Genomic DNA, 25570 nt, shown 5'->3' on the forward strand with positions numbered 1-25570 from the left:
ATGAATCAAAACCTGAAGCCTAAAATGTAAAGGATTTTTTTTTAAACACGTGCGTTAGTTTGCCATACCTTGTCCTTGTCAAACAATCAAACAATCAAACAAACAAACAAATAAAAAACCCAGAAGTAAGTAAAGTGTCTTTTGCTTTCGCATTTGGTCGCATTAACATTAACACAAAAAACAACTCTTTATTAAACCCAGTGGGTAAATTCTACACACCGGATATCAGAATGATTAGACAATAAACATATTATATAAACGATTATATTAGTGCAATTAAAACAAACAGCGTTTACGCGTTAACGCTGTAGGGGGGGAAAAGACACTTAAGGCCTCACGCGTGCCTCCTTGCGCCCCCTGCTGGTCATCTAACAACACTACAATACAGTATCTGGTTTAGTGTTTCTACAGGCACAATTTTAATGGCAGAACCTGACTCCAAGCCACCTGTCATGCTTTTTGTCAAGTTAAAATGTTTAAATAAATCTCTTAGTAATGTCTCAAATGAGTGAATAGGTGTTAACGCTTGACGCCGTCTTCTCAGAGCCGAATAAAAAAAAGATAAAGAGCGTTTAATGATTTGATGATCATCGAACAGAGAGGAAGAGTTGGCAAAGATGAAAATGAAGGTAAAAAGAAAATCCGTAACAAACTGTATGAGACCTGAAAAAGTTTTGCGATTGAAATAGAAAAGTTCACGTTCATGTCACGTAAATAAGAAACAGCGCATTCAAACCTTTTTCTTCTTCATCACAATAAACAAAAAGCTTTGAAAAAAAAAAAGAAAATTGGTTTTATTAGCTCATGTTGTTTTGGTTTATTGAGGTTTTATTTATTTAGATCAACTTACACATGTATGTCAACTTACACAGTGACCTGTAATATGATGCAGTTTTCTATGACGTCTTTATTCTTCAGCACTAAGTTTTCTGACTTTTCCGTTTCTCTGTACCATGACAATCTGCATTTAGTTTTTGAGACAGAGGGGACAGAGGCTAGTGAGTGAATGACTGTTATAGCTGCTATAACGTAAGCGATAAGAGAAACTAACCTTTTTCAAGGATGTAACATTAAATTGATTATAGTTTGAGATTAGATACGTGCAGTTTAATATGTAGTATTGAAGCAGACAATCGAGTCGAGTAAAGCATCATTTTATTAAGCGATGCTGATGTTCAAGTGTCTCAAAACACTGTACACATACATGGAAAAAAAAAACTGCACACAGTCATGACAGGATTAACAACAGCGATGACAAGCAGGCAGACGGCTGGTCGTGTCATACCGTGTGTCTTTCACAGCGTTCTCTTAAAGGGTTTTGTCCTTTTATCCTTTCTTCATTCACACTGGAAGCATTTCCATATATCTTTCCTTTGACACATATTACGATCAGAGACTGAGACAAAGTGTAACTGATCATTTTCAGGAGAGGTTTTTTTGCATCGGAAAACACAGGGGGGGGGGGGGGGTGTTAAAATATATCTTTGTACAGTAGAGTGAGTGGGGTTTGAATGTTATAAACAGACATCAGGCAGCGGTTCAAAGTCCACACGGAGGTCTGTAACTTTCAGGGTTAAAAAGTTCTGCCTTAAAAATCGTACAGCATGGCTTATAGTCTTTTGTTCTGTGGCAAAGAAATCAGATCCACTGACTAATATACACGGAAAAAGACCAGCACTGTACATTGAATACCTTCAAAAAATCTCTTTCAAAAGCTGCACAAGAAACATCGCACTTTAATATCAAACACTGAGACACAACTGCTGGATTAACTCTGAAGTCGTCCGCGACGACCGTCGGTCATTAGATCTATTATACTAATATATTTACACGTCACAGGAAGAGCAAAAGCGCCTCAGGATTCGCCCTAATTAATTGTCCCGTTGTAAAACGTTGCAAACGTTTGTTTAAAAACAAACAAACAAACAACCAAAGATTGAAATACAAAATGAAAAGATCCCGAGATAAAAAAGGCACACTCTTGCACAGTGTAAATTGATGAGATATATGGGCAGATGGTCTTGAACGATATTCGGTGTCAGAACGATATGATCAGTGTCAGAACGATATTCTGGAAGAAAGAAAACACAGCGAGATCTACGTTTTTATATAATACTAAGGTTTAACTGAGTTACAGGCTTTTGAGGGGACAAACGCAGAGGGCAAGACAGAAAGCTGTAAGAAACATTATTATTATTATTATTATTATTATTATTATTATTATTATTCTTTCTTTTTTTCAGTTCAGATTAAAAGTTAAGCATAAAAATGTCTAAACAACAATTATAACAACATTCCTACTGAAACTACGGTCCGTGTTCAATTTTAAGCCTGCACAAATGCATTGTTGCAAAACAAAACAAAACAAAACAAACATAAATAAATAGTCAATTAGCAACACAAAACAATACAAAATGCTAATGTGCAAATATAATAATAATAATAATAATAATCCCTTCTACGATCTAATTCAGTGAAACAGAGTTTAACAGAAAAATCCACCCTGAATATTTTGCATATTAATGTGTATAAATTAAAGTGTACATTTCTTCCATCGACACATTGTTCTATGTTGGTGTCGTTGAATAGTTTCCTATACTACCCACAATGTCCAGTGGGACTTAGCCCTCTTTCTACAGAGAGCAATGTGGTGACACTTTAATCCTTTAGTCTGTCCAGATCTCTCACCTCCTCATCAAACAGGTCAGTTTCTAAAATAAGCTTTCATGTCAGAATTGCCGTCCATGCCGTCGCCTTGTCATCTCGCAGCTCGTTAATTAGCTGAGCTGGGTTTCTCTAATGCATTTTTGAATTTTTTTTTTCACTGTAAGTCTTTGCTATCTCTCCTGTATGTTGGACTCCACATTAATATGACACTGAAAGAATAAAGTATTTGTTTTGGCAACTTTGTATTTGAGCTAACGAGATCTCAGAAGGCATCAGCTAACCAAATAGCACCAGGATCTCGAAACACCTGACAAATAAACCATTCTATACATATTTAGGATGTGCTTCAGGGTGGAGTTTCCCTCTAAGATCTCACCAGTCTCACTACTATTGCATAACTCTCGAGTCAGTGGTAAAAGTGGCATGATTTGCATAAATATTTTGGTGCAGTAGATCAGCGTGTCTCGAATCCAGCCGTGAACGCTCTCCTCTTCCTGATCTAACTAATGAAGAGGTTTCAAATTTACGAGAACTCCTGCTGTAGATCATGTGCAAATGACTTTTATAGGTTTTCTACTCAGCTTCTTTACAAAATCTCATTATTTCTTTATCTAAAGGGCACAAGTGCTTTGGAGATTAAAAACAATCCACAATGTATTTAGAATTATTTGTTATACCGATCTCTAGATACCAAAAAGCAGTATTTGCAATGATAGGTAATGATTTGTGCTGTCAGCGTGAGATCCCTGACTGAAAAAACTTCTTCAGGCTGCTTTCACACTTGTAAAATTACCAGTGCAACATTTCGCATGTAAGCCTATAGGACGTGATCACGGAGCGAATATATAAAGAGATTTACGACATGCTGACTAGCAAATGCTTCTTTGCCAAATAAAAGTAACTGTGTCTATTTTTCGGATGTTCACCAGTACATTATGTGTCACAGCTCAAAATATCTTGAAGTCGAATGACCTCGTCAACAAAGAATAATAAATCTAATCTAGCGAGCAAGCCAGAGGATACAAACTAGGAGCGTTGTTATGGTTACAGGGTGGCTAAAGTGTAAAAGCAGCCTTGGTCTTAAACAATGCCTTCCCCAGGCTCAGAAAGGTGGCTGTGTCTAATGTCTTTCTGCAGTAAACAAAGACAGAATTAAGAAGTAAAAAGCAGCTTTGAGGTTTCCACATATACACACAAAAACATCACTCAACATCCCAGTCAACGATATCTAATACAGATGTACAGCACAGTATAATGCACAGCTATATGTTTGTCCATCCACAGCCATAAACATATTTATTAATCAATGTATCAATTAAATTTAAAAAAAAAGGAAGAGAAAAACAACTGTAAACAGACAGCTCTAGTTAATGTCCAAGGATCGAGTTAAAAGCCTCACGTTAGGCTGGAGGCCTAAACTCCTGATGCTGATCTCAGGCAACGGTTAGGACAGAATGGTGGTGACAAAGTCGTACAACCTTTTGGAATATTGCTCCGGATTAACCGTCGAGATTTCGGCTCCAGCCTAGAGCCAGGGAAAATATCAGAAACAGAAAGATTGAAATACTCACTTTTTCCACCCGACATTTTCTCAGAAAAAACAGGATTACAGTGAGCATTCAAGTGATGCTGGTTTATTTTATTGAACGTATCAGCATTCACAAATTTAACATCTCTAAGTCTGATAATAAAATCTGTTATAGGAATTAGGTCTTACCCCATGCTTCACTGTCTTGGCTGCATGTGCTGCTTTCTTCTTAGCGTCGTATGGCGTGAGGATGTCGATTACTGCCATGAAGTACACCTCTTTTTTGGGGGCATCTGAGAGGAAGTGTAAATATACTTCTCTCAGGGATACTAAACATCACATGATTAAAAAATGGTCTATATGCATACTGCTACACCCGACTGTACTAAACACTCACTCTCGTGACTGCGTATGGCATAGACGTCCACGCTGGGATCGAACTCTCCAGGCCCCAGTGGCTTGTTGCTGTCAAGGGTGTTGCTGGGACTCTCAGGTGGAGACCCGGTCACTCCTCCGTCGCTCTCGGCTCCCTCCTCCTCTCCTCCTTCATTCTCCTCTATCTCCTCCTCTGGCTGTTCCTGCTCTCCACGCTCCACATCATGGAGTCCAACAAGCAGGCTGTAGTCCATTAGCTTCAGCTGGGCTAGAAACTGTGTGAGCGAGCACGCACACACACACACACACACACACACAGAGTTCAGTTCAGCACTGAGTGACCAAGAAGGAGAATAATGCTGCGGATGAAGAAGAGCAAATCACAGTTATGCTAATACTAATATTTTATTAAATGACTCACAAACCTCCACATCGTTCTTTAGCTTCTCCAGGAACATCTTCTTGTTCTCCTCATCTATACAGATCTTCTGTCCATCGTTGATGAAGTCATTGTCTTTGTATGTTGGGAGCTCCTTAGTCTGAAGTTCACATTGCAGGGGGAAAAGGTATTAATCTTAAGAAGAAAAACTTCAGGTCACAAGCAACTTTAGAGTAAGTGAGTGTTTGCTGTAGATATATTCCACTTCTACATTGTCAGTGAACATATTTTGCATAAAGTCACCCTGAAACTGGTTTTGAAGAGCACAAAAACAACAGGAAAACAGCTCAGAAGGGCCTAGAAATACAGACTCTATGAATATGCATATTAGAAATCCACTCAATTTGCATACTGGTGGATCATGGACTTGAATATTTTATGATGCAGTAGCATTTGCCTGTCATGTCTTCCTATAATACTACTAACTTTCTCAGCGAAATGCTCAGCTTCTGTTTTTTTTTAGAAGAATTCAGTGACAACTTTCATGCTGTGCCTGTCTACACAATGAAAATGAAATGAGCCCTAAAACGGCAGCCACTGAGCTTGATTAAATTCAGGCACGATTAAGCTTCAGGTGGGTGCGTCTGAGCGCTGATATTGCATTTGCCATCACACACATGTTACTGTCTGATAAACCAGTTAAGTGTCATTCATAATGTCTCTTTTGTTTTATCCCCAATATATGAAAACCTTTCGGATAAATAGAAATACAAATTCAACACTTTTGCACAGACTGTAAAGAGAAAAGGAAACATTTGAAATCGCTTTGTTTTTACAGTGGATCCATTAAACAAGAGCTAGAGTGTATGTACAGCACAAAACACAGTGTTCAACATGGGACAGGTGACGGGAGTGAGTTTATAGATTTGACATAAACGCTTCATGATATGAAACATCAGTCACAGATTCTGTACAATAACTGATGCTTAAACTGAACGATTTCACACACACACACACACACACGAAATAGGTGACTGTCTATTTTTTCTTTGACAGGTCAAGAATAATAAATTCTATCAATTTAAATAATAAATTGTAGAACAAACAAGCTATGAATTAAGCAGGAAATAAAACACTTGAGGGTGTGCAGTTATAAGAAAATAATCAACATGATGATGATGATGATAAAGTACAGTAGAGTTACGCTTACCACCTCAAAGTTGATTATCTTCCCATAACAGCACATCCTGTAGTGTTTTATTCCTTTTATACCATTGCAGTTTGCCAAAATTACAATTTTTAAGAACAAGTACATCATCTTTTATCCACATTACCACTTTACCCATCATCCCTTATCTAATCGTTCTCTTCTTTTTCTTTTCTTTTTTCTCTCTTAAAGACACAAAATAAAGTTTGTTGCATAAATAAAAAAAAAGTGCAGTGCATATTCCTCTGGCCTGAAGCCTATTTACCATAAAAGTTAAAAAAAAACAAAAAACATTTCTTTACAGATAATATTTTTGGATAATAAATAACATTTTTAAGTGTTGGCTGCATTTAGAATCCCTGTGAACGATCAATTAGTATAGAAATGCTCACATACTGTATTAGAACGCACTTTATATACCGTGTGCTTCAGCTGCATTAATATCAAAGCTTAATTATAGAAATAGGAATCAACACCTTCTAATCGATCAGATCTGAGAATTCATTCTGTATAAAGAGTAGGACTTGATTCGTGGACAAAAAACTGTCTGAAACATGCAAACATTTGAAATGTCATAGGTCCGAGTAGCCTTGATTTCATTGCTTTAAAAGAGCTGCACTAAAGTGCCCCTTTAATTATACTTTTAATAACTGGCTCTAGCTTGATGATTCATTGCCTCTGCTTGAGGGAGGTTGTAATTATATCCCCATAAACACACTACAGTTGGTCTCACTGTGGAAGGAAACACGACATGAGTTCTGGACATGATTTTGAGCCTGCGCTCCTTCGGGGGACCCAATCAGGACAGAGCGTATGTGTGTGACGTCTTTGCGGGTGTGTCCTTACGTGTCTGATGGCGCAGTAAAAGCGTGTGGCGATCCGAATAGTTTGGAGCTTTTGGCTCATGCGAGATTTGGCTGGAGCTCCATCTTCAGGTGGGCGTAGCTGTTGGAGAAGAAGGTGACAGGTGCAGGCTTCACTCATGATCGCATTTAATACACGTCATTCTGCCCGGCTTTAAAATAAAATCAGTCACTAAATACATTTCAAGGAAGTGATGGGTTTTACAGCTAGTATTACAGCTTGTAAAAATTAGTACAAATCTTACACAGAGTACATGCATTAATAGGGAAGAAATCAAATGCCATTGTTCACTATACTGTACAAGTCATGGACAACTTTACTGCTTAAATAATAATGACACATTTACAATCATTTACAGAAATATTTCATATCCTTATTCTTAAAAGAGCAGCAGATCTGTCTGGAAGTACATGCCAACAGGGAGTACATGCACCACGAGGCAGAGAACAAAGATACACATGCAAATTATTCACATGCCTTCATTTATACATTATGCATGAGACGTCACGAAGCAGCCAGCGGCCCCTTACTGGATCCCTACTTCACCAGATTGAACCATAATATTTTATAATAATAATAATATTTTAGAGTCAATGCATTTACTGTGATATGAGCTTACAATCTGGCAAAAACATTATTTCATCATAAATTTCAAGCTGGACAAAGGATTTTGGGCGTGTGTACATTTCCTAGGCACAATAGGTTACGTATTAACAACCATGTTCATGTTCATGTATATATACAGTACGACCCAAATAAAAAGGATTATGGACTAAATATATGTGGAATTCATTATTTAGACAGTAAGTGACAGTAGTAAAATGGTTTATAATAATAACTCTTGATCACAGCATATCATTTCAATAAGAGAAGTAAACACTCTAAATGCTTATAAATTCGTGTTTTCCATTTTTCTTGTTTTAAGAGCTCAGCTTCATGCTTTTCAGAGAGTACGGCATGCTACTATGCACCATAGAGTTCACATTTCCACAGTCAGGAAAAGAGGAGGGATAAAACAAAAGAAATCATTAAGACACTCAACCGAGCTGGAACACAAATTCAGTGCCGTTGAAGAGGAAGGCAAACGTTTCTTTTCCCCTTCAGGCATTATTTACGGCATTTATTTGGGGAGATTTTTGTACATGATACACGATTAACAAAGAAACGTGAAGCCAATGAAACATTCCAAACACAACCATCTCAGATTTCTCACAGCGGTAACAAACATACATGCAATGTACCGAGCGTGCAAGTGCATGCTTATTTAACAGCAGTCGCATGAGTAAGTTCACACGTTTGATGTGTGCAGTAAGCATCAGGATTATTTCAGAAATTCTTTTTTAGAAATCGTAGCGATTGTGATGATTTTTTACCTTTTCTTTGTCGCTAGCCTCCCGGGACACTGTGGACCCCTGTGAAATGTATTAAAAACAATGTTTATCATTTATTTTATTTAGCAAGTACCATATACCTGGCTGTTATCATGTTTAAATACGTGGTCTAATCAATTCAAAACTAAGACAACAAACTTACTTTCAGGTCATATTTTTTGTGCACAGGTAGACGGGGACTGAACACATTACGTGTGACGATCATGTATGTCTCGTCTCCATCCACCGTGAGGCGATACATGCCCAAGAACTGCGGCAGGAGTGTGTTGCCATGACACTCCACTATATACTGCAAACAGGAAAAAAAAATACATACAAATGAGGCTCTAGCTCACCAGAGTTCACCGTGAGGGTGACTCAGCTGCTGCACAATGACAGCTTTGTTCCAATCATAGCTCCTACACACTTCTCTTACACGCTTGGCTGCAGGCTTTTAGAATATTGGACATGGCAACATTTAATGTTCAGGTCCATTTCTGACAATGTTTAATGGCCATGTTCTGTGTGCTTTATGTTTTACCATTAATTCTGTTAAACACTTAAACTAGTCCTGAATCTCCTCAGCATTTCATGAAGAAAAAAAAACCTGTGATGTGCTGCTTATGTAACAGGGTATTTACCACACGGCATCTTTATCTAACATCCTATTGGTGAAGTTTTATGTATACAGCTGTGATTGACAGTATGGTCAGTTTGGTTTTCTTGGATTTCTAGAGCACGTTGGCCACAGAAGAAAAGTAATCAAGTCTCAAGATGATAGGCTGAGGAATTTTTTATTCTTTTGTGTATATTTTACCTGGAAACCGTTTAAAATAATGCAGGTAATAGATAAATAATTGGACCAGAGGGACCACGCCAAAACATCTAACCAAATGAATGAAAATTATTTTGAAATTAACAATAAGCTACACCCTTTACCATAATAATAATAAGGCAACGTTTATAAAGTGCCTAAGGAGGATGTCCTTTTACCTGATGATATTTCTTCAGGATGTTGTGCATCTCAGCCACATCTTCACTGGTGATAATCTTGATGACGTACTTCTTGTTGTAAGAGGTGTGAAACCGTGCACCGCTACGACCCTGGGCGTCGCTCGGGATCGGCGCGCTTCGAATCAGAGAGTTCTGCGAGAGGACACGTGGGTTACAGATCACACAGACATCCATACAATTGACTCAGATAATAAAAAAACAACACCTTGTTCTGATTTAATAGCATGCAATCGTTTGTGTATTACTCTTTTTCTGCTTCTGTTACACGTTACTGCTGATCGACATTCATATTCGTATCACACAAGCTGTAACTATTGATTTGAAAGACGAGGGCACAGTGATATGCGATACTCTTTTTTATTTTTTTACAATTTCCCAATAAATCAGTAGCGACTGCACTTAACTGGTGATTTTGTGTAATGTTCAGACAATCTTGCTAACCCGGGACCATTTATTTAATTAAAATGAGGCAAATTCTATATTTCTGTTGCATATGTATCATTCTTCCAGGATAAATAAATACATTTTGACTGCTGATGACATCACCTGACTGCACAGTTGGCTGTTGTGGCGTCTTACAAACCCGAATGCTTCATATTGTAGTGTTATCATGAATAGTACGCTCACAACACAGCTGAACAGTGTTAGTTGATATTCTGACACTTGACTGTTATGTACATGTAATGGAAATATGTTCATGTGCCTTAAATGAGTGTAATGTAATCTAATGTGGGGAGGACATTAAAATAATTTGTTGTATTCAGTCATGAATTAATGAGATTAATGAATTATTTCAAGCACCTGATACTCCTGATCATCGATGGCAAACCTTTCCCTCAGATTTCGGAAGACAAGCGGACAGTACTCTTTAAACTTGAAATGGCTTGGCATATTCTCTCTGTTTAGAGGGGGGGGGGGGCAGGGATAATGAGAGAAAAATTTAAAAAAGTGAAAGAGAGAGAAAAGGACAAGAAGGAGAGCAAGAAAAGAAGAAAAGAGAATTAAAAAAGAGACAGACAGAGAAAGAAAAAAAAAGACAGGCAGAAACAGGGAGGAAGAGAGGAAAAGCAAAGTGGAATAAAAAAGAAGAAGAAAAAGAGAAGAGAAGAGAATAAAAGAGAATAGAACAGAAGAGATAGGATACATATATATAAAACTTGAGAGCAACTGAACCAAAAGGACGACATAAAACAAATGCTGTGACTTCTCAAGATGTATTTCCACTCGTACTTGTTGAAGAGGTGATTGTCCACTTTGATTTTGGAGTTGGCTTTGAAATCATCAGGCATCAGCATTACAGGGATCTGAATGTGACTGAGGTTATTTATCTGGAGACACACAAACAGAAGGAAGAGGAGCGCTCAGATACAGAGTCATCATTTTCACACAGCAAACAGTGCGTTTTATCGAACTCTTGTCACCAGGGCAGCTTTCTGGAACAGCTCCGAAAGATCCGATCGGACTGACCTCTAATTCACTGAGTACGATGGCGCACCGGTGGCTCATGGCCAAAAGCCACCTTCCTCCTCAACTCTCGCTCACTTAACATTCACGTGCATCCATTTTCTTTACTTTCTTGCTATTTAAAGAGCTGTATGGGATGATTCCTGTACACAGTCGACTGCAGATGCACTATTTCTATTTCAGTATCCTGTCAGGGGGCATATTTTGTCTGCCCTTTACTCTGGAATCCTACCTGCTTTTTATGACACTCCCTACATCATCTAAACACACAGAAACACACAAAACACACACAAACATACACACACACACACACACACACACACACACACATACACATCAGTATGACGCAGAAGGCTATTTCGGTGCACCTTCCTCTGTTTCTCCATCTGTCCTGACTGCATCGGGGGGTTTTGCCTTCTATCTCGTAGCAAACTCCGTCATCAATCTGTATAACAGGTAAATGTTTTTACACAAAAAAGCAGTCATTTGGACATTTCGTTAGTTAAAATCCTGTGTTTATACTTTTTTGCTGGCAGGAGAACTCAAGTAATCTGTAAACTGTTTTCTTGCTTTCCCCTTTCACACTCTGCTGCCAGAAAATGTCTCTCATCTAGCAGGCTAAACAGTCTGGAGAAAGAGAGCAAGCACAATAGCGAGTGAGAGAGAGAGAGAGGAGAGAGAGAGAGATTTCTCTTAGCCAGCACAGGCCAACAAGTTCATTCCACTTCATCTTAGAAGAAGGACACACTGTACATGTTTTCAAAAAAAAAGAAAAAAATAAATGTGCCAGTATGTCAAACTATACCCACTTATAAACAAGACACAATAATTTCCTAAAAATATCTGCTCCAGTTTCCCAGAATCCTTTTAGCCCAAAGTGAGCTTCGTCTACAATGAAAACACATTATGGGCTTGGTAACTGTAATAAGTCACTCAAAAATATATCCATCTCCAGTTATCGTGTACTTCTGTGTTTTAACAAATGTCACTACTCAGAATATGGAATTCTTTTTATTAGGGGGCCAAGCACTAAATATGACAAACTACATACATTAGCTACAACTGATGCTACTTGGTTATAATTTGACTAGAGAATCTATCAAGAACCTTATTTACAAATCTGATTGACATTATCCGCTTATTATCATGTTTTAACACTAAAAGACAGGAAGTGCTAGTTGGCTGAAATCCTGAAACTCTGCTACAACTACGCTGTTTATGGGCACGTTTAACGTCGCACGATTGCAGCATCGTAAAAATAGTTGAACAAAGTTAACAAAACGTGTGCGTTGCAGGCAAGAACATGACCTAGTTATGTATGTTTAGATATGTGAGTAAGTAAGTAACCTGTTAAATTTTTACTTATATCAATGATTGGCAGAGATGAAAAACTCCTCAATTCCTTCCGTCTACAACTTTTATCCAATCACCAAGTTTGTACAACAGCATTGTGAGACACACAGGAGCAAACCTCGTTTCTCAGAGTTTTAATATGTGGCACAGTTTGTTCATAGCATGCAGGAAGTGGAGGCATGATCTATTCATACCAAACTAGAGCAAAAGATCATGTCCTAAAGAGATTCAACACTAGGGTGTGCTGTAATTCTCAAATTAGTAACATTTTGATGTATTGCTTTCAAAATTAGTATCTCCTTAGGAACTATGGAGTTCCGAATGATTTTTGTTCTTCATTTAGCATTAAGGGGTAGAGCCAGAAGGTACTTGGCCCCCTATTATTATTACTTATAGCAAACAAGCTACATTCATTTATCTTTATTACATCCTTTACGCCGGTTGAGCTCAAAGGCTTTAAGTGTGTGTGATTTGTCATGAACATTAACATTCAGTCCAGTGCCTCTCACTGTCCTACAGAACGCTCTACAGCTCACATGCCGCACACTTCTGCGTCCAGGTATTCGTACAAGAAAATTTACTTAGAATAGAAGTCAATGAAAACAAAACAAAAGCAATGCTTATACCTCTTACATGCATGTGATAAAAAAGATCTAATATGCATGAAGGATGAATCGTGAAGCACTGGTGTCATGCTTGGGGAATTATCTCAGTGGGTGATAAGCTGCCTACTATCAAAACTCCTGCACATAATAAAATACATAACACTGTGACTAAAACACTTGAATACTCTGTGTGAAATAGGAAGCGGGTCTGTGTAATTTATTTTTTAAAGTGAATCATTATAGTGTGTAGTGGCTCTAAACATCCTGATGGTTACACAGGGATTTCAGATGTGTTGGGTATTTTTGCTCACATTTTACATGTAATCTTATTTGAATTGGTTTTGAGTATCACAGCAGAGCTTCTATAATTATGTATAGTTTCACACTGAGTGATGTGAAGATATTTTTATTCTCCTGACCAATCAATTTGGGGTCAAATGTCAAAATACAGAGAAGGAGAAAATGAGTGTTGTCGTAGTGATTATTAGAAGCTTATGATGCATTGCCAATATTTAAATTTTGTGATATAACTAAGAGTACAAATGTGGCTAAATTTAGGCAGCAAGCGTTCAGCTATTAGACAGGACTGGGATAGAACATTGTTGTGAAACCATTCTTATGTAATATACAAAAAGCAAAAGACTTCCATGTACATATTTTTTTCCATCTCTAACAATTATTATTCATTTTTTTATTACAGGCTTATTGCTTTTACACTGCTGAAAGACACTTGACAAAATGTGACAGGAATTACCTCTTGGGAATTAACCAATATAATTCTAATTTCAATAGAATTCTAGTTGCTGGAACAAATCCGGGATATGAGTTCCTCCTTTTTATCTATTCAGATTCCACTTTATACTCCCTCATGCAATCACAGCAATAAAAACACTCCTCTGCGTCAAACTAGGAATGAGACTATGAAAGGTTCACTGGCTTTATAGGGAGGAATAATAATAATAATAAAAAAAAGAGAATTGGGTTATGTGCCAGAAGCAAATGATTGACTAAGAGGTGAAAAGGCATGAAATAATGAGCCAAAGTAAAGGATAGGCCTTTAGCAATAAGTGGGTGCTGATCAAGGAGGAGGAACGAGTAATAAGTGGGTGCTGATCTAATGGCGTAATTAATAACCACACTAAGGGGCAAAGCAGCAAAGCATTAATCAGACCAAAACATGGCACTGATCAAGCTGTGCAGAAAAGACAGTAATTACAACAAAGCCTCAACAGCAGGTTATAAAACCACTGCCTCTCATTGGGACAGAACTCGGTCATCAGTCTCACTCCTATCTCCCATTAGATTGCCTTTGTGTCCGGAAAGCATAATTAGAAAAGCATCCAAAACAGACTGCCTGCTGAAGAGTAAAGGAGAGATTTATTTTCTCTGCACTGAAAGGCAGAAGTGGAGCGTAAGCGGTAGTTATGGCTTTAGTCTCCAGGGTTGGAGAGAGAATTAGTCAGCCATTTCTCCTGGCCATCTCTCTTTCAGTCGCTCTGCATATGCCAGGTTATTTTTTAAGAGAGGGAAAGAGAAAAAGCAAGAGAGAGAGAGAGAGAGAGAGAGAGAGAGAGAGAGAGAGAGAGAGAGAGAGAGAGAGAGAGAGAGAGAAAACCAGACTCGGGAAGGCCGTAGCTGGCACTCCAACTGAGAATCTGAGCTTGCTGTTCAAAAACTACAGCTTCCCCCAGATGAGGACGTGGGTTTGAAAGCCTTGTGAAGTGGATACACAAACAAGTTGTCTGCATATGCCCACACTTGTGTCATCTCGTCTAGTGTTTCATTCAGATGAATAAACAGCAGCACTTTAGCATCTACGATTGACTTTACTTTGACTTTGGACTAATATCTGCACAGTCGATGAATTTCTTATTCTTACTCAGGCAGAATTTTCATGCTGCGGCCATGTCGATGCTTTTGTTATGGATACCAGACAGGAAGGAACATTACTGTAGAACATGTCACTTGGGGCCATTGTGTTTGTAAATGGATAATATGAGAAAACCATGCTTAATGGCCCCTATGGTTCATCTTTTAGCAGGGTCATACAAGTGGGATGTGGTGTTAAATTTCATTTGTGATGTGCATAAGGAGGAATAGTTCACAGCAATCTAGCTTGGCCAATCTTCCAATATGTTTTAATCTATCATCTGTAATCTATAAGTTCTAATGATAATGCTCTAAAATATAAAATACAATGCTCAAAATGCCTCATTTACAAAATCTCATTTACTGTCAGTTTTTATCACAAGCTGTTACAAGCTAAAAAAGAGAGCAGGTGGGAAGAATTTAATGCGCCAAGTCAAAAATAGAATATTATTTGATTTAGTTATGCTGTGTTATATTGGGCACTTGATAGACATCATGTACAACAAATTAGCTAAGCTAGCAATTGGTATTTCATAAAAGTCAACTGTGAGGATTTTCCTTTTTTTTTTTTTTTTTTTTTTTACATTTTTTTTATCAGACCAGCGGGACATACAATAGTGCTTTCAAATATCAATGACTACATCGAAACCACAGACAGGAAATATAGCACCCAATGTTTTTTTAAATCGTTTTTTATTTGGTAAGGAACTATGAATAACCATGAAACCATGACAGCGTAACAAAACAATTCATATTACTTCAACAGCCAGTCATAATTTCACTGGCCAATTAGAAAGAGAAAGGATACTAATCAAGCAGAATTTTGGGAGTTTCTGTGTGTTTCAAGTGTTGACTAACCCTAGCCCTTGCCCTAACCCACCTGAATGCTAATATAAGTAAGAGGACTGCAGACATGATTGACAGGTGAGTAAAAACACCTCTTGTTCTGATTGGTTGGATATTGGTGGCCCTAAAGAGACAGATGTCTCTGATTTATATATTATTTACCATCTTGATGAGCTCTAAACACCAATAAACATGGGTAGACTTCAGCTTAAACCCACTCATTAATCATGAGCATTTTGCACATTTTTCACCTGTATGTAAATTGTTCTTAATTTCTGTTTCTTAACTACTGTATGTAAATGGTTCTGCAATTTCTGGAGCTGGCTCCCAAGAATTTCACTCACCATGGCACAAGTGCTGTGGTGATGTGACAATAAAGGTGACTTAACTTGACATTATTAGCATATACTGTGATTCATGCAACAATCTATAGTATAAGACACTTGGAGTCACTGATACCAATTTTAGTTTATTAACAAATAAAACCTCATGCTTTTTAAATGTTTATAATTATCTTTAATGTCGGTGAACATCCTCAGTACAAGAATGGGACACTATAAAGGAATTATAAACCCAATGCAGCGATCGACACCTTCTGACCAATCAGATTTGAGAATTCAACAGCGCTGTTTACACCTTTACATGTTTCAGAGCACTAAACTCTGTCTGAACCTGTAAGAACTGTATTGTAAATGTATAGCTAATGTTATTTCTCATGTCATAAACGTGATTGAACTCTTCTGCACTCTGGGTCTACAGCTATAACCATTTTAATGTGCAGTGGATAGAATTTTAAGGTTGAAGAACGCTTTAGCTCAGAAATTGCTTAACATTATCACATGTTAATTAACTAACAAAACTTCTGTTCTCACCCGTCTATATTTTTATTTGAATAGAAAATTGTTTAAGAACACTTCTGAACTATCCAGGAGTTATTTCAGTCACTGAGAGCTTGATTTTCACTTTATGTAAAATCCCACAAACAATTGTCAGCGGTGGCTCCCTCTATAACACCTCAGAATTTTTGTGAAAAGCTTCACAGCTCGAGCAAAAGAAACAGAACGCAACACATGCAGCTTCTACACACATCTGCACAGAGCCCATAATTCTGGCTGGCTACCAAGGATCCTGAAAAGCATTTCATCTCAGAATTAGCACGAAGCTCTCAGACAGAGTCCCAGGGGCACAATTATCGGTTTGCAGGACACCTGGGAAATGTTCTCCTCAATTAAAAAGCAGACAAAACATGACTATATGATGACAGAAATCAGAAAATTTCTCTGTAAATATAAAATGATCATTTCTTACATGATCAGATCTCAATCACAAATAGACACAAGACACATCACATCTGTCCAAAGAGATTCCAGGACATCTGACCTACTGCAGCATGTGGAGGTGAGAAAAGGGGCCAGTTTAATAAGGCAGTAAAACCTCTAAAACACAATACACATTCTCTCTCTCTCTCTCCCTCTCTCTCTTAAAGCTAAGGTCCAACTCTCTCCAGACGTTAAATAAATATCATCTAACAAATTGTCACCACATCAAGGATTTTACTGTTTACTTTTAATCACTAACTGAAACACCTTTTTCCATTCATCATAAGTCTTAGGTTGTAGGTATGAATCCCTGTGTATGTGCTGTTACTGTAAAAACAACAACATATTACAACAAGCACATTAATATAAACCGGTTACAGATGGACTGTCGTAGCCGTGCTGTTATATGAAAAGTAGGGGCACATTTCACGTTTCTTTATTATACAATAAACATAAACAGTGTGTGTGAATATATATATATATATATATATATATATATATATAGACTACTGACTATATACACACACACAGTACATTCACTGTTACTGTTTATTGTGTGTGTGTGTGTGTGTGTGTGCGTGTATATATATATATATATATATATATATATATATATATATATATATATATATATATATATATACATACATACTTTGTTGTTACATTTCTAATATAACAACAATTTAGAAACAAGAAGCCAGACTCTCAGGTTGACAGTGATGATATTGTTATGGACTGTTATTACATAGCTAGCTCATAAATGTTATCAGAACGGATCCAAATATTGCATATTTTGTGTTGACGCTAAAGTTTGCTGATTGCTTAATATTATTTACAGGGCTTGTAAAATCAGAATTCATACTTGTCTTCTATTCCTTTCTCTTTTTTTTATTTCAAGCACTTTTTGAATAAATTTTTTTTTAAAAATCACAATTTTCCCAGATATTCCAGACTTCAAATTTCTTTATCCAAATGTAAGAGGTAGCTCAGAGGTTAAGGAGTTGAACAACTGATCGTTAGGTTGTGAGGTCGAGTCGCAGGACCATCAAGCTGCCGCCGTTGGGCCCCTGATCGAGACCCTTAACCCTCAATCGCTCAGTTGTATTAAAAAACATTACATGTACGTAAACTGCTCTGTATAAAGGGAGTCTACAAATGCTGAAAATTTAAAATTCAAGCACTTCAAGGATCTATGTTAAACCTGTTAAATGAAAAATAAATAAATAAATAAATAAATAAGCAGTCTTCAGAATTTGGTAACATTGTCACTGGAAAACTGTTGAGGATTATTTTCCTACAACACCACTGTCCATAATCAATCACAATTGTAACGCATCACATGTCAGATATACACAGTATGTCTGTAAATCTCCTGTCATTGCACACTATCATGTTGACATGACTGCTAGGCGCAGGGATCACCACTAAGGGCAAGTCAATAAGCAGTCGGTGATGTACAGAGACGTGTTTTAGGTACGAATTTGTTTCCAGTAGACAGATTTAAGCTTTGTTCAGGCTTACCGAGTGGTTGACTCCCCACATAAGCACGCTGAGAAGAGGGTCGCTGGAGCGGAAAAGCTTCTTCTTCTGCGGCATGAAGTGTTTTTTCTTCGTTTTGGTTTTACTGGCGATGGCGGCGGCGATGCTGGCAGCTCCAGAGGCCATGTTTATGATTTTATTTACTAACCAAAAGATTAAAAACCTGGCTTAATGGATAAATAAATGAATAAGTGGCTCTGTACTAAAACGACCGACTGTCAAAACCTCGACACCTGAAGCTACTGATGAGAGTCAAACGCGTCCCACCGGATGTTAAGAAGTACCTGTAATTCGTCCTTTCCTTCTTTATTTCCTCTCTCATCCCTCCGTTAAATGAGACTAATTCAATCAATAACAGTTGTAAATATCGCCTAACACACCGAGCTAGCTGTATTATCTGTCATTGACGAGAACCTGAAGGTTACAGTATATAGCGTTACTACAAGGCTGAAGAGGAGCACGAGCGCTACGAGCACGAGCGCTTCTTTACTACCAAAATCCCCTGGAAGCTAAAATGCTATCGGATTTTCCTCGTACGTAAAGAATTCCAAAAAAAGAGTCGTTTTTTTTGTTTTTCCAAATTCAAGAACACGAGGAAAATCCTAAATTGGGACAAAACCTCCACACGTTTAACCCGTCCTCAGAATAACGCAGAGGTTAGTGAGAAACCGTTATTAGCGTGCTATCTGTTCCCAGATTTGAATATTAACGGTCGCGCTCGTGCGTACACGGCGTTAGAATTGTTCCGATGGATAAACCGACGCAGACCGGTGTCGTGAAGCGGTGTAACTGCATCTCCGCCATCGCTAATGCCCTGCGCTTTGGGACGCTGCAGCTGGATGAAGGCGCAGAGCATCAGTCCCGCAACCCTCTTTGCCTTCCGGTTGGTCTTGTAGTTCACGCACCGCTATTGGCTTATTGATGCACGCGGTAGGGCTGCCATAGAAGAGCCGATTCTCCGAAACACGTCTTTGCGCATTAGGAGTCGACTCCAAAACCTTTTCGGAGTCGGTTCCATGCGATGTGATCGATTCAGCTGAGTGACATGAGCTTTAAGCTGATTAATAGTTCTGCGTCTCTTCTAATCCTCTAGCATGGCCTTCTAACACGTCCAGACGTTTGAATGATTGACTGCTAATATACCTGGATGTAATGTGAACATGTGCAATAAGGGACCAAGTGCCAAGGGCTTTACGTTACTTTTACTGCCTTCCATGTTTATATACACAACCAAGATTATAATGCTTACTAAAATAAAAGCTGTTCCATTTGTAACATTTCTAGATAGTAAATGTGTCATCTATAATAATTTAATGTGTTCACTTAAAATTCTAATGCAAAATATGTTAAAGAAATAAATAAATGTTACATATTTTTTCCATGTTTTATTTCATCTCTCTCTCTCTCTCTCTCTCTCTCTCTCTCTCTCTCTCTCTCTCTCTCTCTCTCTCTCCCTCTCTCTCTCTCCCTCTCTCTGTGTCTCTCTCTCTCTGGCATATTTCCTCGTTCCCAAGCTGACCTCCAATAAGCAGCACGACTGTCTGCGCAGTTGTAAATCCACTGCGCCACGGATGATTTTGTGTAAACTGCGCGCTTGACTTTTTGTGTTTTTGCGCTAATTGGATTAATAAACAATGTAACCGAAAGCTTTCACCATGAATCCTCATTGCGCGCGCTGCGGGAAAATTGTCTACGCCACTGAGAAAGTGAACTGTCTGGACAAGGTAACGTGTCCTTTTCTGTCCTGCACTCCATCTGGGTTCTGACATCTCTGTCGCTCAGTATATAATAATAATGCGTTATAAACACTGCACATGTTGTTATCTGTTTGTTTGTTTGCTTGTTTAGTACTGGCACAAAGGATGCTTCCACTGTGAGGTGTGCAAAATGACCCTGAACATGAACAACTACAAAGGATACGAGAAGAAACCTTACTGCAATTCGTATGTGCATCTTTGGTGAACAAATCACTGTTTTATTGTGTTACTTATCCAATTCCTGAAGGTGTGTGTGTGTGTGTGTGTGTTTGTGTGTGTGGGGGGGGTGTCAGTTGTTTAACTTGCTATGTTCAAAGATCTTTCTCCATCTCTGCTCTGAAGGCACTACCCAAAGCAGACGTTCACGATTGTAGCAGATACACCGGAGAACCTGAGGCTGAGGCAGCAGACTGAGCTGCAGAGTCAGGTACACACACTATCTTTGGTTACCTGCCTTTGGTTACCAGCCTGGTTTGCTTGTTCAGTACCTACTTGTTCAGACAGATAGATAGATAGATAGATAGATAGATAGATAGATAGATAGATAGATAGATAGATAGATAGATAGATAGATAGATAGAGAAGAAAAGTATCGCTCAGTTTTGCCTGAGTGTGCCTGGGTGTGGTGCTCTCAGGTCAGCGTGGAGGAAAGCAGGGCAGCTGTCCACTCGGTGGTGGGTTCGCACGTCCCCTACGAGTCACCACCTGGCAACCAGGGACTTGCTGCCAGGTCCCTGCTGTCCTGGCTCTCAGACTTGTACTTAATATTCAAGCCAAATACCAGCAATGGGCCTCGATGTTCAGCCTAGATACAAAGGAACATATCCATAAATAGAAAGAATAGAAAGAAACGAGGCATTCGGAAACATACAGCTAGTTTGGGAAACTAAGAAACTAACTCATTTGTATTCCATGGAACTCCAAAGATTACGTGTGTTAACTCACTACCTGACTAACATAAACATATATTTTGATCACCTTCGAAACTATTCAAAACGATTTTATATACAGATTACAATGTCAAGTATGTACAAGGTGTTTACCAAATGCATATATCAGGAGAAATAAGACTAGGTATCAAATTCAAAAGTAATGGCACCCTACAAAAGAAGTTAGTGTGTTTATGGCTAAGATCAACAAAGTAAAGTTTATAGTGCTTTTATGTCTACAAAATGTGTACAGTCCTCCTTTATTGGTATTAAAAGGTGTTTGTGTTCCTTTTGTTTTCTGTTTGGTGCAAAAATGGATTTGTCTTCTTTCTTGGGATCTTCAGGTGAAGTACAGGAAGGATTTTGAAGAGAGCAAGGGCCGTGGGCTCCGATTTCTTGTAGATACACCCGAAGTGCAGAGACTGAAGACAGCCCAGGAGCAGATTAGTAACGTAAGACCCGTGTGAGAGATTATAAATTATACATTTGTACAGTCATATAAAAAAACAAAAAACAAAACATACACAATATCAATAACTTATACTACACTGGCTGCTAAGTAATGACTTAAACTCCCTTCATTCCTTTAGGTTAAATATCATAAGGATTTTGACATGCCAGGGTCACACGCTGTCACTCAGGGCATCAGAGGAACTTATCTGGTGCGAGCGCAGACGAGACCCGAGCATCAGACACATCAGGGGAGCTACGCCACACACAGAGGTGTGAATCATTACACCATGGAAATGGATAGGAGGCCAGGAGTCATTGTGGGTGAGTTCACAAGAGGACGTCTGTTAAACAACCGTTAGAAGTGAAAAGCATAAACATAGTTGTTAAAAAAAGGGTAGCGGTTTGAATCCGACTACGGTGACATTAAATGCTTGACAATGCTAAATAAAATGCTACTCTTATAAATGTGCAATTTAAAAAGATGATTTTGAAGCTTGATATTCAGTTCAACCATAACAACTCTTATTGATTGAAGAAAACCAGAATTCTTGATCAAAATGATCAAAATTAAACGAATTGGCTCTGGAGTGCTGTAAAAATGACAATGTAAAGAAAACCAATACACGAATTAGACTTTTTAGTAACACTTTCTTTTTCACCCTTTCAGTATGTTTTGCTCTAAATGTGCAGTAAGTCATTGTAAGGCAAACTGACCAGACTAAAACATTTACCTCACCCGAAGGACTTCATCAGCTGCTTTTCAGTGATACATAAATCCTATTCTGATTTATTTCTCTGCCACCTTCAGCGCCTGTGCTTCCCGGAGCTTATTACCCCAGCGGATATAATCAGGGTCACAGCTACATGCATCAGACCAGCATGCACTCCCTCCGGTCCATGCAGCTGCAGTCGCATCCAGCAGCCATGGTGAGATGTTATTTTACTGTGTAAAGCCTTGTGTTACTTTAAGTTATGTAATATTATCAAAGAACGTCTGTACAAATGTTTCGTTGATGCTATAAACAAAGTATTAAGAATTAGCCATCTGCTTACATCAGCTACTAAGTTTTTTAAACCCAATTTTTGTTATGCTAAAAGAAATGAAATGCAAGCATTTTTTTTAATACTCATTAAGGTTTTTCACACTCATGTGTGATCGTAAACTCCGGGTAAACAGAATCCCGGGTTATGTTGTTTGAGGTTTCACACTGCTTCATTTTTACATGGGGTTAACAAATAATCCTAGCTCTTCATAATCTGATGTTTCACACTACATTCCTAAAGCCTGGGCTAATCTTGTTTGCATATCCGTGCCATCTGCAACCGCGATTGGCTAATTAAAACAGTAACTGGATCATTTTCATATTTCATTCACACACTCGTTCAAGTATCGTAAGCTAAATTCTAAAATAAATATTACGATTTTGATATATTTGGCTTGCCATACTCACGGTTCTTTCTCTGTTCTGTATGTTAAGAGTGTGTACAGGGCTTTGTACGACTACACGGCTCAGGATTGTGATGAGGTGTCGTTCCGGGACGGCGATCTGATCCACAACGTGCACCCCATTGATGATGGTTGGATGTTTGGTACGGTGCAGAGGACGGGCCGCTCGGGCATGCTGCCCGCTAACTACGTGGAAGGCATCCGCTAACCTGCGCTAGCTTACCGAGGTTTAGATTAAATCTATTCACTGCAGAATTTGTTGGGACCAAGTACCTGTACATAGACAGAAGTAGGCCTCTATTTTAGTAGTACAGTAAATGATTAACATTTTTAATAGTAAGGTTTCATTTTCTTACTCTGTCTAATATTAGATAGTGAACGAGTGCATGGTTTTGTACGTAGACCGAAACACGTTTTCAACTTCGAGAAATAGTTGAAGCATTAAAAGCAATAAGAAAACTCATGGGTGTGTCTAAGAGTTCATATATGGGCTTAAAGACACACCCACTGATCTGCAAATAAGTCATTTCGAATAAAAGAGGTTAAAAAATGTCCCTTCAGGAATTTCAGTCCCTTCAGGATTTCGTCATTGAAGAAGTGAACACAAAACCATGTAAACAGCATAATAAAAGCCTTCTTCCATTCACATGCAAACGGGAGTACTATAGACTATCAGAATCTAATTACACATGTATTTATTGATAGGGATTTAAAAGGAGAATCATGTTCTCAAATTTTGAGAACATTTTCAACAATCAGTATCAAGAATAACAAAAAAAACAACAACAAACAAACAACAAAATCCCATCCAGAGAGAACAGCGCAACAGGCATATTTAATTTAAACACACCGCTATTTTATATAATCTGTTCATTTCTATTTTTGTTTCATTGTGTGCAATGAATTGTCAAAAAAAAAACAAAAAAAAACTTTTTTGGAATAAACCTTTTGTCCAAAAATGATGCAGTACAAAAGAAAGTATTTTAAATGCATGTACCGTATTTGTAACCTCTTGAATGTTTGAATATAAATAATTTGTAAATGTTGATGCACACATGGCATTAAAATGTTATTAAACCAGAAAAAAGAGGACTTAATGCTCTTAAAAAGAAATTTTTTACTGTGTAAACTTTCCCTTGCTCCAACTGTCCAATCTGCGGTTAAAAGAAACCGTAGTTTTCGGTAATCGCGATAGAGGCGATATTTTATGCTTTTATAAAAATATCATAAAAACAACATTTATTTTTACACGAATTTGATTTAAATAAGAAAAATACAAACACACACAGGTTTTGTGTTTATGAGGACCTCCACTGACGTCATTGGATTCTAATTAATACTATAACCTTAATTAGAGCAACCAAACAAAAACGTTTTTGTTTAAAATATAATAATAATAATAATAATAATAATAATAATAATAATAATATGAATTATTATTGCTTCATTTCATTTAAATTACGGAGTATTACGATGATTTCCAAGCCTGTCCTTTATAAAGACATTAGGACATTTTGGTTTCCTCACAAAGGGCTAAACTCAAAAAATCTGATAAGAAAGCGAGTGATAGAAAGTCAGTTCCTGAAGTTTTATCTTGAAAGTTGCAAACGTTCCACACTTTATGTAAAAAAAGAATTTAGCAGATAACAGTTTTAGCTGAACGTACAAAAATCCTGACGCAGGATGTAAACCTGGAGTTCAGAGTTTACTGTCTTCACCATTTCTTTCAGACTTTCTCATTAACCTGATGTTGAACGTCGCCGGTAATATTATGTGAAGGGGGGAAAAAGCTCTTGCTCTGATCGTTTTAAAAAAGTACTGAATAAACGACAACCAGGAAACTGGGAATTTCCTTCTTTTTCCACATTCAGATAGGAAACGAAGAGGCTACTCAGTGCAAACTGTCTACAAACAATTTAAAAAAAGAAATAAAATAATAGTATTTAGCGATTTAGCTACAAATATAAATACAAACTCGGATTAAAAACTCATGAGGTTATTTCTTGTCCGCACTTTTCACTATGAGCACCGTCATGCTGACGTCACAGCACCGTGCTCATGGCTTGGGACAAGGGCGAAAATTCCCGAGTAGGAATTACAAATGTACTTTAAATGTTGTTTTTTTTTTTTTTTTTACTCATGAATGCAGAATAACAGCGACAAATGACTGTTGTTCCTTACGTTTGAGATCGGTGATTTATTTTCTTCTATCAAATGACACTAACTTTGCTAGCAATAACAAACAGAAATAGCTCCTTAACCAACAATTTATCACCGCAATCGTTAAGAATATTTAAATAAATCATAAAAAAATTATTTAATTTGTTTCATGGTGGATTTCTCCTTTAACTCTACTAACGTTATGTTAGAGCCCTTCTTTGCAAACTTATCATGCTTAACATTTGTTTTACACACACACACACACACACACACACACACACACACACACACACACACACACACACAAATTTATATCATTTATCAGACAACTTTATCCAGAGTGACTTAAAATTAATTTCAATTTATACAACTGAGCAATTGAGGGTTAAAGGCCTCACTCAGGGGCCCAGCAGTGGCAGCTTGGT

At 37.8% G+C, this 25570-nt stretch overlaps 2 protein-coding genes across 3 annotated transcripts; one reads left to right on the forward strand and one right to left on the reverse strand.

Annotated features, from left to right (window-relative positions):
• Nucleotides 1-1138: 1138 nt before the first annotated feature.
• pip4k2ab (phosphatidylinositol-5-phosphate 4-kinase, type II, alpha b) lies at nt 1139-19329 on the reverse strand. 2 transcript variants are annotated; one of them, XM_047806352.1, is made up of 11 exons: nt 18382-19328; nt 10635-10732; nt 10206-10302; nt 9384-9536; nt 8554-8700; nt 8394-8432; nt 7003-7101; nt 4996-5109; nt 4593-4845; nt 4385-4488; nt 1139-4192 (listed from the first exon to the last, which is right to left on the reverse strand). In XM_047806352.1, exons 1-11 carry the CDS (start codon nt 18523-18525, stop codon nt 4112-4114), a joined length of 1329 nt encoding a protein of 442 aa, XP_047662308.1. In that variant the 5' UTR covers nt 18526-19328; the 3' UTR covers nt 1139-4111. The 2 variants fall into 2 exon arrangements, with proteins under 2 accessions (XP_047662308.1, XP_026998530.1); XM_027142729.2 differs by lacking the exon at nt 7003-7101 and having other exon boundaries at nt 18382-19329.
• Nucleotides 19330-19893: 564 nt separating this feature from the next.
• Nucleotides 19894-24072, forward strand: nebl (nebulette). Its single transcript, XM_027142731.2, has 7 exons — nt 19894-20123; nt 20248-20342; nt 20499-20583; nt 21430-21537; nt 21676-21859; nt 22347-22465; nt 23017-24072. Exons 1-7 carry the CDS (start codon nt 20055-20057, stop codon nt 23191-23193), a joined length of 837 nt encoding a protein of 278 aa, XP_026998532.1. The 5' UTR covers nt 19894-20054; the 3' UTR covers nt 23194-24072.
• The last annotated feature ends 1498 nt before the right edge of the window (nt 24073-25570 follow it).

This window comes from Tachysurus fulvidraco, chromosome 22 (genome assembly GCF_022655615.1).
Source record: "Tachysurus fulvidraco isolate hzauxx_2018 chromosome 22, HZAU_PFXX_2.0, whole genome shotgun sequence".
Taxonomy (NCBI): Eukaryota; Metazoa; Chordata; class Actinopteri; order Siluriformes; family Bagridae; genus Tachysurus; species Tachysurus fulvidraco.

What these genes read in the sequence shown, in the direction of transcription:
- pip4k2ab (XM_047806352.1), bottom strand. Translation starts at nt 18,525, where the DNA reads ATGGCCTCTGGAGCTGCCAGCATCGCCGCCGCCATCGCCAGTAAAACC. An exon ending in AGGCTAGCGACAAAGAAAAG is followed by an intron (nt 7,102 to 8,393) that starts GTAAAAAATCAT and finishes CTTCTCCAACAG; the next exon opens with CTACGCCCACCTGAAGATGG. An exon ending in AGCTAAAGAACGATGTGGAG is followed by an intron (nt 4,846 to 4,995) that starts GTTTGTGAGTCA and finishes TCGCTCACACAG; the next exon opens with TTTCTAGCCCAGCTGAAGCT.
- nebl (XM_027142731.2), top strand. Translation starts at nt 20,055, where the DNA reads ATGAATCCTCATTGCGCGCGCTGCGGGAAAATTGTCTACGCCACTGAG. An exon ending in AAGTGAACTGTCTGGACAAG is followed by an intron (nt 20,124 to 20,247) that starts GTAACGTGTCCT and finishes TTGCTTGTTTAG; the next exon opens with TACTGGCACAAAGGATGCTT. An exon ending in GAGGCCAGGAGTCATTGTGG is followed by an intron (nt 21,860 to 22,346) that starts GTGAGTTCACAA and finishes TGCCACCTTCAG; the next exon opens with CGCCTGTGCTTCCCGGAGCT.